The sequence below is a fragment of the Carassius carassius genome, chromosome 26 (assembly GCF_963082965.1).
Source record: "Carassius carassius chromosome 26, fCarCar2.1, whole genome shotgun sequence".
Lineage (NCBI taxonomy): Eukaryota > Metazoa > Chordata > Actinopteri > Cypriniformes > Cyprinidae > Carassius > Carassius carassius.
In genome coordinates, this window is record NC_081780.1 from 11,634,518 (window position 1) to 11,649,440 (window position 14,923).

Sequence of the window (14,923 nt, forward strand, 5' to 3'; positions counted from 1 at the left end):
AAAGTTCAACACTGTAAAGATTGACTCGTTATATATTTTTTTTGCCAATAAAAGCCTTTCAAACTTATGACAAGCTAATCAATGTTTTTCAGTATACCATAGAAACACATGGATAAATAATCTACAAATACTGAAGCAGCAAACTTTGCAAAACACAACATTGATGTCACTGCCAAATCTTTGGCCCATGACTGTACATCTCCACAAACTGGATTGGCCACACCTGTGCTACGCTTCCCAAAGGCCAGGTCAGCCTTTCAATTACAGCACACATTTCACCGCCCAAGCCAGCTCGTCTGCAGTATGAACATTACATTTTCAGCTCTCCCATAATTTCTCTTTTGGATCTCTACTACACATTTCAAAGGATCTCTTAAGCATATTAAACAAATGTTTACATTTTAAACATCTGAACATTTCACCTTTAACCATTTACTCCGCGTTGCCCAATTACACAGTCACAGACCACTTGCCAAACTCACAGCTGTTCTTCACTTCTTTTCCACAAAAAGGCACAGTTGCGTAGGAACAATTGGTAGTCCTCTCCTGGACAGGTAGTCCTGTCGTCCTGAACCCGTAAGACCTTTGTTCATCTTCGCATGTTATAATTAATTATGACGATAATGATTACAAAGCCCAAAATTCTTACAAGATATGACCGTACATACAAAAGTCATTGTGTAAGACACTTTTATGTACTCGAACCCTCTTAACTTTCTAAAAAGCACTTTATCAGTATCTGTCGTTATCATCCTACTACTCTTTGGACACTCTGTTTGTGCGAGGCTAGTTTTCTTTGGCTCGTGTGTGTCTGTGTCGTATCTTCTGCCCCCGCTTCCTGAACCTTGGCCTGAGAATGGTTCCTGTCAGCTGCGCTCACTGTCGCTGGCTACTCTATTGCTCTTTTCTACCATGCTTGTTGAACTTCGGATGCGATACCGCTCCTGAACACGATCCTAGTCCTGCTGCAAGCAAAGTTAACTTTTGGAGTAAATACATGCTATGCTTCTTGTTACTAAAATACTTCACCCAAAAACCATTCACCCAAATGACTCACTGACTTCAAGGACACAAAAAAAACCCATTTCAAGCAGGGATGACCCTCTAGTCCACTATATTCAATGTCTTCTGAAGCTAATTGACAACACAACAAATTTGGAGTTACTCAATGAAAAGTGACTGCCATCCACAGCAGCTCAAAACTCACATATTGCACTTGTATGACCATTCAATTTCTTTTCCTCATCCATTAAACTACAGTGCAAAATGCTTTACTGGTAATACAGAAAGTGCAATCACTTTACTGAACTTTTTTCCCCCTCGCACAAAACTCCACATCATGTAAATTATTATTGGAATGACCATTTCACACACACAATGTTAAATGTAACTACTCTTTCCAATCCTGCTCCTGGAGGACCGCTTTCTGGCCAACTTTAACCCCACACCTAATTAAACACAACCAGCTAATTGAGGGCTGCTTCCAAAATTGAACACAGCCCTACTCCATAGGACACAGATTCACAGTATTTACAAAACATTAAGCAAAGAAAGTACTTTGATGACTACTTCCAATGAGATTCTGAAGTTTGAATCCAATGGACATTTTACTATCCTGTGATGCCACAGGAAATGAGTTGTGAATAGCGCCAAATCACTGCAACTGACAGTGGCAACGTGCCAAATTGAGTGTCAAAATTACATTTGTACTACGCACATTCAAACAATACGCAACAGTTTCTCGAGGACAAGAACAAACTGTTGCAAAGTAACTGCTTATTAAAAAAAAAGTGCCTATTTTTAGGGACAGCCTCTGTCTTCAGGATAACTACCACACAGGTAACTTGGAGTTAAAATCTGTAGGAAAGTGGCAGTCCGGGAACTGGATTCGACACACCTGGCCTAAGATTAACATTGTTCCTATGATGTTTATCATTACGTGACCATGTCTCAAGGCCTGATTTTGGTGAAAAAAAGTCTCTGACCTGGAATCTTTTGATGGCGGACAAACTTGTTTGTGCGAGTGTGTGAATAAAGGCTGCTTCGCTTTGGGCACACTTCAGTGTTTTCAAAGGTAATAATGGGTCGAGGCAAAGTTTTGGGTTCAAATTTCACTTCAAAAAAGATGGGCCGTTGTGTCCGATTTGGCAGAAAATAGAAAGTTTTTTTTTTGATTTGACATCATTCGTTTTTGCATGCTTCACATTCGTAAATAGCATTTGTACAAATGTGTAGCATTTGTAGCTGGTTCTTATAACAGTTGTTTACAAACTAAACCTGTCATCTCAATGGCTGCTTTTAACTGGCAAAACTCTGCACGGTGTTGTCGTTCACATCTGGCAAATCGCCTGTTGCCAAAAAAATCTCAACCTGTGGAGAGTCTGCACAAAAAAAAAGAGAAAGTTTCACAAGTCTGTGTTAAAACGAGAGTAAATGCAGAGTAACTTGTGATTTTGTTTCAACCGACATGGCTGACCCTGCACTACCAGAACCTTTATATCGTCCATCTTCACATTAGTATGGCAAGGTTTGAATAAGAGTCTGAGGGAAAATTTAGGTCTTGCATCATCTGGAAATAGTTTCTTAAAGGGTTCAAACGTACTCAAAAATATAGTAAGTTCTATCTAGTAGATAGTTCAGCCAAAAATTCCCCAATTCTGCCATTAATTACTCACCTTCATGTCGTCCTGAACCCATAAGACCTTCATTCATCTTCGCATGTTATAATTAATTATGACAGCTATTAGACCCTCCATAGACAGTGACACAACTGCAATGTTCCCATGTCCACAAACATAGCAAGGGCATCGGTAAAATACTCCATGTGACATCAGTGGTTCGACCGTTATTTTACAAAGCTATGAGAATATTTTTTTTTATATGCAAAGAAAACAAAAATAATGACTTTATTCAACAATTCTTCTCCTCCTTATCCCACCTGCTGCGGTGCACCGCCAATGTGGAAAGAGTATCGGGACACATGCGCTTGCTTCTGCTTCATGTTAACAACATGGATTTAAAAAAAATATATATATAGACGGTTTCATCGGGCGCACGCACCTGGCCCTAAGTTAACTTCCGGTCTGTGTTGTGTATATCGGTCTGGCTGCGGTGCCTTCTACAAACGCAGTTAAAGTCAAGGTGAAGAGTAGACTGAAGTTGGGCTCAGGTGGTTGTGCTGTGGGATGTGTTTCCCATACATTTATTTATTTTTGGAGACTTGCCACGATTTTAAATGATGGATTTTCAAAAAGGCTTCGTTGAATAAACATGAGTAATGTTACGTACTGCACGTTTAATAATAATAATAATTCCTTACATTTATATGTTTAAATATCAAAACGAGGCACGGGTGTTTTTATATCACTATTTCTTAAGGAAGACTTGCATGTTATATGCCTGATAACGCAGCGTTTGTGAGCGTAGCTCTGCTTTGTTTACAGCTGTTACTGGGGAAACCTCTATTTCTCGCGCTTTATGCATCTCCTGCTCAGAAATAATTAATTTGTATTTTCATGAAGTCCACCTGATTTAAGCAGCAAATATATTTTGTCATCAAAAGGAACTTGGCTGTTGTTATTGATTCTATTTGGAAGTCTACCGGAAGTTAAGTTAGGGCCACAAAAGCGCGCATGCGCAGTAACGTTTGTTTATGTTGTTGCCGTTGAAACGGTCTATATATCTTTATTTGTGTTCTAAAGATGAACGAAGGTCTTACGGGGTTTTAGGTGACATAGCCCTTTAAGCAAAACGTTTAAATCTTTCAAGACAAATTCATACCAACATACTGCACTCATATCTCAATCCTTGCTAAAGCTTCTGCTGAAACCCAAGTGCTCAATTACCTGCTTTAGGAGAGTTTAATTAGACATGCGTCTAAACTTCAACATTCTTTTCAAGCATAGTCAGGAAATACATGGAAATACCTTCAAATGACAAAACTGACATATTACCGTTTTATGAGTAGCTCATTACTTACCTCACATTAACAAGATTGATAACGATTTAGTGTATTTTTACACGTTGACCTACCTTCTTTGTGCAGTACCTGTATGATGAAGTTGACAGAAAATCAAATCTAGTCTTAATACGTATCCTTGGTCATTCTGTGAATGTAAAATTAAATTCTAAGCATAAAGAAAATAAATAACATATGGGAATTTTCAAGCCACTAACACGTTACAAAATAAGGACAACCTAAAATCTTTATAGCAACTTTAGTTAGAAACCTTGGAAACACTTTAGTTTAGGGACCGATTCTCACTTGCTTATTAGCATGCATATAACTAGCATCCTGGCCAATTATTAGTACTTAGAAAGCACATATTCCATATTCCTTTCCTTATTCTACATGGCTATACATGAACTCAAACACTTATTATTAATAATCCGCAAATTTAAAGTTTATTGTGGCAAAGGTCCTAGTTAATAGAACAAATTAGTCCCCAAACTAATGTCCGCCCTAAAGTTTTTACAAAAAGTTTCACAATTTAATGTTGTAAAACAAACACACACACACACACGCACACGCACACACAATTCAGAAACAGAAAACCGGCATCCTAAAAACCCACTGCCAACTCCAGAGGGAACCCCGACATTTTCACTTTCATTAGGCAATCTGGTTTAATGTTACAAAATGCCCATAAGTGTTCTACATTTGCTAAATGCTAACTGTTGGTCAGCAATCATATTAAATATTAAATAGTTGAAGAAATAAGCTACATGATAGATCAGGCTGTATCAGTCACACAGAGTGAGACGCTTCCCGCCACCGCATAGAATAGCTGCCGATGTAACTTTGATCTGCAATGATCCTAAACGTCAATATTTGCTGATATTGTTGGGTATGCATGCTTTGTTCTTTTTGTCAGAGATGTTAAATGCAAGGTGAGGGCTGTTTTTGTTCCTAACAGTTTGATTTTGTGTGTTCCAAAAGCGCTGGCCCAGTTCTCGCTTATCCTCAGCTCTCCCACATCTCTCTTTGTTCTTTTTATATCAACATGACTGAACTGGTTGAACGATCAAGTAAAGCCTCCTTTATTTAGATATAGCAGCAGAAATCTTTTTGGCACATTCTGTAAGTGTTAATTAATTGATCCGTAAGATAATTACATAAATGGTTATCCCCTGACACTTAATTTAGTCAGAGGCTTTGGGATACGCGCCATCTGGGACGTAAGACTACAGTTATCTCATTATTTCTCATTCTGTCTTTCTTGTGAGAACATCATGAAATGGAAAGTGACAGATATTTGATAAAAGGTTATGGCAGTCGGATAGTCTCACCTCACAAACGTATCTTTCTGATGTAAACGGCCCTTGAAATGCTGTCTGATTTTTATAAGGCTCTGGAAGAAAGATGCTGTAAACGCTTTACAGATTGGGGAATAAAATGCGCTGCAGGTCAAATCGAGGCTAGAAATGCCTACTGGATGCACACATAACAGAAAAGCTTTACTAACTTCTCTATTGTTTTTTTTTTAAGGTTTATAAAAACTGTAAAATAACTAATCCATCAGCGTGGCAAGCAGCTTTTTAGTCTCTATGATTTAGCTTGTCATATAAATGTCCTTCAATGAGCATGAGCATTGGTTCGTTAGGTGCTGGTAGTCATTTGTCTTACACTAGCTGTGTAGTTTCTATCTGTACCTGCAACGTAACCGAGCTGTGTTAAGCAAGCTATGAGGAGAAAGAAACAAGCTCCATGGAAACAGAGTGCTTGAGAAGTGAACCGTATGTCACCCCGCCTGAGGGGGAAGTTATCCTGAAACGCACACTAACATCTTTATCATAACACATCTTTTAAAATGATCTCTGGCTTTACAGAATTGTAATTAGGTGCAGCTCCCCAAAGGCCACTAATAAGTACATACACAGATAACACAAACAATCTTTAGATATTGACACAGAGTGACAGAACATCAAATAAAAAGAACACAGAACAATAGATAGATAGATAGACAGATATGCATACCAACCAATTTTATAACCAAAACCCACTGTAGGCTCTGTCTTGAATCCAGAGTATGTTAAACTCCACACATAAAACCACACAATAAATACAGAGAGAAAAGAAAGGAACACGGCTCACAGAAGGAACAATGGTTCTACAATCTGGATTTATTCTGTGTGCTTTGCAAGAATATAAATAAAGACCAAACTTACAAAATCTGTGTGCTGGAAGCCCAAGCCTATCTACACATATGTTAGTCAGCAATGATGTCACAAATCCACCCGTTGCACATACTGTTGTTTTGTTTTAATGTGTTGCACTTTGACCTGCCAAATTTGGTACCTTGTTTACCAATGCAATTTATTATTTTGTTTTTTTCATTCTTAATACATGTTTTTTCTTTGTTTGTTTTTTTTTATTACATATATGAACAATGAGTCAACAAAATATGTATTTACATAACTGTGGCAAAATTCTACAGTGACAATGAGTGAAAATAAGACATTTGTTTTTATATTTTCATTTGAAACACAAGTGGAGCCATCCACACGTTCGAACATCCTCCGTATTACTAGAATAATATTTGTTTAGTTTTCTCGGATGGCTGCGTATTCGAGCTCAACGTGTCATAAAAAAATAATGTAACATTAAGACGACATCAGACGAGAATTGCACAATAAGAAGAATAATTATAATAATTGTAAATATTACAGTAATGGTAATATAGTTCTCTATTAAACAGTAAAATTTCTTGCCAATATATGGATATTAATCTGCATGGCGTCACCAATTACGTCAACAACCACTCCGTAGTGATTTTGGCACGAGACGTGTCCATTTCATTGTTGTCTACTGCAGTGAGTCCATTCACATTGTGCATATTGATATTTTTTAGATCAATAACCACAAAAAAAACGAAATAAGGAAAAGAAGGAAGAAACAAAGAAAACAGAAAAGGAAAAAATACAGCAATTCATGTAAATGTCCATTTTCATCCCAGCCCAGACATGCCATGGTATTTTGGACTAGATATTCGGTGAAAAGTCAGTGTAGTCGTCCGAGTCTTTCCCAAGTCCGTTTCTCACACGACAAAATCCTTCAGAACGCGATTCGAATCGCTGCCTCTTGAAAAGTGTACATTCCAATTCCACAGTCTCCTCCTATTGTTTTTATGCAGTGTGTGTGTGTGCGAGCGCATGCGAGTGTTTCGTTAAAAGGCCACGGGTCCATGTCGACGGTCCTTGTACGCGAAAGCCAAGTCCCAGGCGAAAAAGTCCTTGTGCGAATCCTTACAAGTGCGATACGAGAGGCTCCGGTGACGCTTTTAGGTTCCGTATTTGTGGTCCGTTTTTGCAATGCGTGTGAGAGTGAGGGTCCATGTTAGGGGCAGGCTACATTCTCTGAATTCCACTGTAATAGACATGGGCGTCCGCCATTGCCCTGTGAATGAAATCACATCACTTATCCAAAGTGTCCATTAAAAAAAGCCCACCCTTCTCCAGTTCACACGGACTGCATGCTTTCCATCAACTACACTGCACGTCTCAGGACTTGCTCGGGTTTTCATTCATAGGCCAAACCAAAAGAAGGGAGAGAAAGAAAATACGACGGAAAAAAATCTTGGAAAGTAAGGAACGCGCAATTTGAGAGATTGTTTGACGAGTGTCTCGTCGTAAAGCAAGCCTTCGTTAAATGCTATCAGACAAACTTATGCATCCACCATTTAGTTTTAAGCTTTGACTGAATAAAACAAGCTAGTAAATTGTGTGCGGTTTAAGAAAAAACAAAAGAAATCTCCCCTAAATAAGGGAATTTAAATTACAGCAGACTTTTTCTTTCTCTGACAAGCGCTGGTACTAAAAATGAAAACTTTGCTACGAGACGAAAGAAGCAACACAAGCAAAATGTCCTTTGTGTGAAGTCCAATCTCCACTTCTATGCCAGCCGTTTCGGATGCCCCACCTCGCAAAAATCTCTCCGTTTCCCTCCCGCCTTGCTAACCCTACACTGTCTAGTCAGAAAGAAAGAAAGATAGAAAGCAAATCCCGACTCTAAAAACAACATGTGTTTATAAGGCTTGTAGCAGCATTACGGTTTTAAGTTGTCATTCAAGCAGTCGAGGGGGGCGGTGGGGAAAGGCTGAAAAGGCGCTTCCCGAAGAAACCGAGGAAAGAATGGCGAGGAACGGAGGGAAGGAGAAATCAAAAGAGGTAAGGGGGAAAAACTGAATGAAAAACAACCGCTTGCAACACTTTTTTTGTGTGCTTTGGAGGAGGATCGGCAGTGTAGCGGGACCTTCCCGTATCGTGCTGCGGCCAGAGAGGTGGGGGTGGGGGGGCGAGTGAGATCAAGAGATAGATCGATAGAGAGAGAGAAAGAAAGAGAGGGGCAAAAGATCGAAAGAGAGAAAAGACAGCGGCAGTGTCGTCATGCAGAAGCCACAGTAAACGGGCGGGCTTGGCCGGGCGGAGAGACGCGGGCTTGTCACAGGTCACTGGGCCCGTGGCTCCGTGGAGGGCCTCTAGAGGGCGCTCTCTGTAAGGCACACACACAGGAGTGGACAGTATTTGGGGTGTATATTAGAAAATAGTGGTCTCATACTTGGTGTTTGCTCCTCTTTTGGCTTCCTGTCCTGGCTCGACTATCCAGGGGACGTTGGCGTGGCCCTTTTGATCCATTGAGGGCTGCTCCATCTGAGGTGTACAAAGGAAAAAGGAAGAGCGTAAGTCCGGATGCGCTAATAATTTAGGGCTTTAAGCAGCCATTCTAGATCTTGGGTTCCGCTCGCTTTCATTCATATGCGTATACACTGAATTTGTCTTTTTTTTGTATCAAACTTTAGCTGACCTCAACAAAGTTTGACAGCAGGATGTGTCACAATTTAACGTCCTGGCTAAGAATCGATCAATTCGATTACCACAAGTTTAAACTAATATTATCATGGTAGCATTTGATAATAATTTTCTAGTTAGTGTCAGTTAAACAACAGTCAACAATTTTTAGGATGACGGTTGATGTTTATTTTAATTGTTAATTCATGTCCATTAAAAATACATATGCTACAACTAATTAAAAGTTACAAAACAAAAACGTAGAAATTATCATAAATCTACATTGATAAAAGCTTTAAAAGTTAAGTGTTTATTATTATTAATAATATTAATTAACTAGTACTTATGAAAATAGAAGCCCTGGTGTATGACATCATAATATGTGATTCATATATGGAATATGATATAAGTATCAGTGACATAATATCCATCTTGCAGATCTGCTATGGTCAAAACTACCCTACAACTAGTACATCTTTATCAACCAATCAAAACACTGTTCCTTGTTGCCACGGCAGCTCAGCCTTGCTCCACATAAAGCTGAGCTATACATGGCTCAGAACGAGCACACGCGTGCACAGACGCAGAGTCCTTAACGGCTTGTCATGAGTTCTTTATCAGCTTTTTCCATATGCAGCTGTATGAATATCAAATAACATAATCCTCACACTGCTTGGCTACCTCTGACTGCTCTCAAACACGCACTCCCACACCAACTTCATTCTTCTCCACATCCAAACGCTTTAAAAAAGGAAACAGACGCTAATCTTACGCAATAAACCTCTAATATGAAGCATCGACCTGAAAAGGAGCTTAATGGTTTGATAACTGCTCAGGGAATGGTGAGTTGGTGTGTTGGATAACAAATCTTAAAATATTTCTATCCGTGTTTAGTCAGCTGATGTTCAGGATGGAAGGACCATCGCAGGATGACTGGAAAGAAGGATTCAGAAGAGAAAGAGATGAATGAACAGAACAAAGAATGTTAAATAATAGAAAGAAATCAGTTAAAGGAATAGTCTGGTTTAGAGAAAAGCCCTAACATCGATTACCACAGAAAATAATAAAAAAAAAATATATATAATTTAATGTGGGGCAATGTCTGGAGGATGTCTGTCCTCCCCCAAAACTAAGGAATGAGTTACAATTATTTTCTGTAACTTTCAGCATTTTTTATCTTTCTCACTACAATTTCATGGACCCCCAGAATATTTTGTTATAGGAATATATGAACATGCGATGCATCAAAATTAACCAAAAATCAATTTAATTCAAGCTTCAATCATTCTTTATTATCAACATTTGAATGCAGGTAATAAAAAAAAATTAAAAAAAAGCAACATTGAGCAAAAAGTTGACAAATTATTGGATTATTGATTATGATAGCATTAATTTTCAAATCCCTCTGCTTACATATGTGATCGCTCGATTCTGCATCTTCCTCGCCTGTGCTTTTGATCAGGAGATTCTGTACTCATTCAGGAGCTGAATAATAGCGCCCCCTAGTGTATAACAGTGAAAACATGGAAGCACCGAAAAATCATGTGTTTGGCTGGAAAGAGTTGTCTCATAAATAAAGGAAAATTTTATGTTTGATGGGGAGAGTTAATAAAAAGACCAAAAACAAAAACATTAGGGCTGTCGATTTAACATGAATGTAAATAATAAATAATTCAATAAATAATAAATACATATTCACCATTTTAAGTAACCAACAGTCCTAAAAATAAAAAGGAAAAAAAGGGGAAAAAGAAATCGAGGTAAGGGAAATGTAAGAAGACCTGAAATTGAACTTTGTGTGGATGATGGAGGAGTCGTGAGATAGGAGGAAGAGGAGAAGGATTAAGAGGAGTCCTGTGCGGGGTGAAAATATGCCCCAGGGACCAGCGGCTAGAGGGGGCATGACCTAGGGGCGGAACAAAAAGGTCACAGAGGTCAAAGCTTGGGGAGGTCGACACACTAATGTATATAGGTAATTATTTAATTAGACTATTTTTATCTTAATTTACACACTTAAAATAGAACTGGCAGGATCTCACTGTTTTGGACCTGCCCCAAACCAGATTTCTACACTAAACTACCTACATGTATAGTAGATAATAATTCAGGTGTTAAAAATGGTTAAAAGCCGCTATTCAGGTTTATATACAGTATATGTATATGTGTGTGTGAACTTTAATTTTTAAGTCAATTTAATGTACTTACAAACTTAAAAATACTTACAAATTTAAGGCAGCAAGTGAACTTAAGTATTTAAGTTGAAATAGGTGTAATAAGGGTGCATTTTTGTTGATATAGTTATATTCAGAACATTTATCTGTTCATGTTTAATGCTATCCCCCGAAATGAGATTTTTATTCATCTTTTTTCAGCGCCAGACAAAATGTATAAGTTATAATATTGGATAGTTATATACTTAAAAATATACTGCCTGCTTAACTGGCTTCAATATAGTTATTGGTACTTTTTGTTAGTACAGTGTCATATAACTACTAATTCAAATGGATTGACTCTATATTTACTTTAAATTGAAAATCATGTTGTTAGCTTAATTTAACTATCTAATGCTTTGAAACCAAAATGTTTTTATATACAGCTAATTTTTTATATTAATGTATACATTTTATTATTTCAAATAGTAAAAATGCCCTTAATTGAAGAGTCACCCATATGCATTCAAACGCAGGAGTGGACACAAAAAAAAAGGGAGGGAAGGAATCTGTTCTAATGGAGCAACATAGCGTATCGTGTCCATATGGAGAAGAGGTACCTCAACATAATGAACAATTTCTCCTACACAAGGAAAAAATCAATATCGGAGTTACACCACACATAGTCACAGAGGATACTGTTAGTGTTCTGGGTAACAATACACACACACACACACACACACACACACACACACTCAGACCAACAATGGACCTTATTCACAAAAAAATCGAGAACAAATGTGTGTAAATCATTCATAAATCCATTCTTACATAAACTGTCACATAAGCGCTATTCAGACGGGATTAGTTTTCCCAAAAGACTTTTCAGTTATAATTATGAACACAGGATGCCTGCGATTTCCTGTACTGATTCAAACGGGATTGGGACCTTTGTAGTTGTTACTAAGCTCATTGTGCATATAATCCGGATGTGGGCATTATGGAAGGTGACGTGCATGACTGTGATCAATTTTTCTATGCAATGTAATATATATATATATATATATATATATATATATATATATAGATAGAGATATAGATATATAGATATATATATTTATATTCTTTAGATTAATTCAACTTTATTGTCATTATGCAGAGTACATAATGAAATGCAGTTAGCATCTAACCAGAAGTGCAAGAATAGTGTTTTATATACATAAAAGTTCAGAGTAATTGAAGCTATGATTTACAGAATGTACAGTGGAGTTGCTATATACAGTATTGAGCATATACAGAATATAAATAGGAATGCAATGTAGGGATTGTATGTTCATTATGAACAGAGCAATGTAGGATTATATATACACATTATGAACAGCAGCAACGCGAGAACAGTGGTAATAAATACAGTTGGATGAGTGTGCAAAAGTATTGTTAAACAATGTTTTTTTATGCAAAATAACAGTAGTGCAATGATATTTTTAGAAATGGTTTACTGTGCTTTGTACAGTAACAACTTTAGACAGTTTACAGTGTGCTAGCTAGAACAGTGTGGAGTATGTGCAAAATATGAGTAGTGCAAATACATGTAAAGTACTGTGACCAGTGCAGTAATAAAGCAGGTGCCGGTTAGATTGGTGGTGTGTAAATATATATATCATTTATCAGACACTTTTATCCAAAGCGACTTACAAATGAGTACAGTGGAAGCAATCAAAAACAACAAAAAGAGCAATGATACATAAGTGCTATAACAAGTCTCAGTTAACTTAAACACTGTACATGTAGCAAGGGCTTTTAAATAATATAATAAATAAAAAGAAAACAGATAGAATAGAAAAAGAATAGAGCAAGCTAGTGTTAGAGGTCTACTGTATATATATATATATCAAATGAAATAAATCAATGAAAAGAAAATAGACTACAAAAAGATAAAGGTAGTTAGATTTTTTTAGAATAGATTTAGAATAGTCAGTGCTAAAGTTAGAGGGTCAAATAAAGATGGAACAGATGGGTCTTAAGACAATTCTTGAAGCTGGCTAAGGACTCAGTTGCTCGGATTGAGTTGGGCAGGCCATTCCACCAGGAGGGAACATTTAATTTAAAAGTCTGTAAAAGTGACTTTGTGCTTCTTTGGGATGGCACAATCAAGTGACGTTCACTTGCAGAATGCAAGCTTCTAGAGGGCACATAAGTCTGAAGTAATAAATTTAGGTAAATGGGTGCAGAGCCAGTGGTAGTTTTGTAGGCAAACATCAATGCCTTGAATTTTATGCGAGCAGCTATTGGTAGCCAGTGGAAATGGATAAACAGAGGTGTGAAGTGTATTCTTTTTGGCTCATAAAAAATTAATCTTGCTGCCGTGTTCTGGATTAATTCTAAAGGTTTGACAGAACTGGCTGGAAGACCTGCCAAGAGAGCATTGCAATAGTCCAGCCTGGACAGAACAAGAGCTTGAACAAGGAGTTGTGCAGCATGTTACGAAAGAAAGGGCCTGATCTTCTTGATGTTGAATAAAGCAAATCTGCAGAATGTGGTTTGAGAAAGTCAGCTGATCATCAATCATAACTCCAAGGCTTCTTAAGGAGCTATGGTTGATGTGCCTAACTTGGTGAAAGTGTGATGAAACGATGGGTTTGCTGGAAACCCAAGCAGTTCTGTCTTGGCAAGGTTGAGTTGAAGGTGATGGTCCATCATCCAGGAAGAAATGTCTGTTAGACAAGCTAAGATGCGAATAGCTACCGTCGGATCATCAGGATGGAATGAGAAGTAGAGTTGAGTGTCATCAGCATAGCAGTGGTATGAAAAGCCATGTTTCTGAATGACAGAACCTAATGATGCCATGTAGACAGAGAAGAGAAGTGGTCCAAGAACTGAGCCCTGAGGCACCCCAGTAGTTAGATGTTGTGACTTGGACACCTCACCTCTCCTAGGTACTTTGAAGGACCTATCTGATAGGTAAGACTCAAACCACTGAAGTGTGGTTCCTGAGATGCCCTTTGCCAGTATGGTTGATAGGAGGATCTGGTGGTTAACAGTGTCAAAAGCAGCGGACTGATCAAGCAGGATAAGTACTGAAGATTTGGATTCCGCTCTTGCCAGTCTTAGTGCTTTAACAACTGAGATTAAGGCAGTCTCAGTTGAATGTCCACTTCTGAAGCCAGATTGGTTGCTGTCTAGGAGGTTGTTCTGTGTGAGGATTGGAAAATGTTGCCAGCCAGATTTGAACCTACAAAGCCCATTTCAGCCACATCTCTCACTGCATGCATGGTTCTGTTATGCCATGGTTCCATTTAAAGTGCCATATTGGCCGAGTATTTGTACAGAGATATACTCTAATAACATAGACGCACATTTTATGTGGTCTTTAAAACAGACAGTGAAGCGTCGGGAGGGTCATTTCTGCAAGCTGGACTCAATAATGCAACTGTTTATTTTCAACAAGGCAACCGTCTATTCTCTGTCCTGCTCGTAATCCAACTCCAACAGGCAGGGTGTGTTTTATTTTTATGAATCTGGGCCTCTTCCAGAGAGTGGTAATATCCCTGTTGGTGGCGGGGGGAAGGGAGGTACTGTGCCCACTCTAGGGGCACTGGGATGAGGGCAGATGGAGAGGAAGGCTGCCCTGGAGGAAGCGACTTGCTGGAGCTTTGTGCAAGCGCCTTCATCAATCTCTTTCATCCTTAAACACACTGAAGGGAGAGGAGATGGAGTGTGCCGTTTACAGATCAAACACTCACCTCTCCGTCCCTCGGGACAGACTGCGACATACTGGGGTGAATGCAAATAAACTTTTGCTGACGGGACGCAAAAACTGCCAAACACACATTTCTCAATATTGATTTTGAATATTGGCGCGCCTCTAAGAAGATGATGCGAATGTCGGAATCAATCAATAGCTTATAAATTCATGTTTCATCTGTGCTGTTTTTAATGATCAAAGATTTAAGGTTGAGGGCCAGATCGGATACCAAATTTTTAGG

General features: G+C 38.4%; 1 protein-coding gene across 5 annotated transcripts in view; it reads right to left on the minus strand.

Annotated features, from left to right (window-relative positions):
• Positions 1-6,099: 6,099 nt before the first annotated feature.
• Positions 6,100-14,923, minus strand: part of anks1b (ankyrin repeat and sterile alpha motif domain containing 1B) — a 178,652-nt gene continuing 169,828 nt past the window's right edge. For 4 of the 5 annotated variants that reach the window (XM_059511228.1, XM_059511227.1, XM_059511226.1 and 1 more), the window contains 2 exons: positions 8,558-8,649; positions 6,100-7,396 (listed from right to left, as the gene is read on the minus strand). In XM_059511228.1, coding sequence (XP_059367211.1) covers positions 7,348-7,396; positions 8,558-8,649 — 141 coding nt within the window. In that variant the 3' untranslated portion in view covers positions 6,100-7,347. Of the gene's footprint in view, positions 7,397-8,557; positions 8,650-10,568; positions 10,694-14,923 lie in introns of all 5 variants that reach the window. The other variant, XM_059511230.1, reaches the window with a different exon arrangement.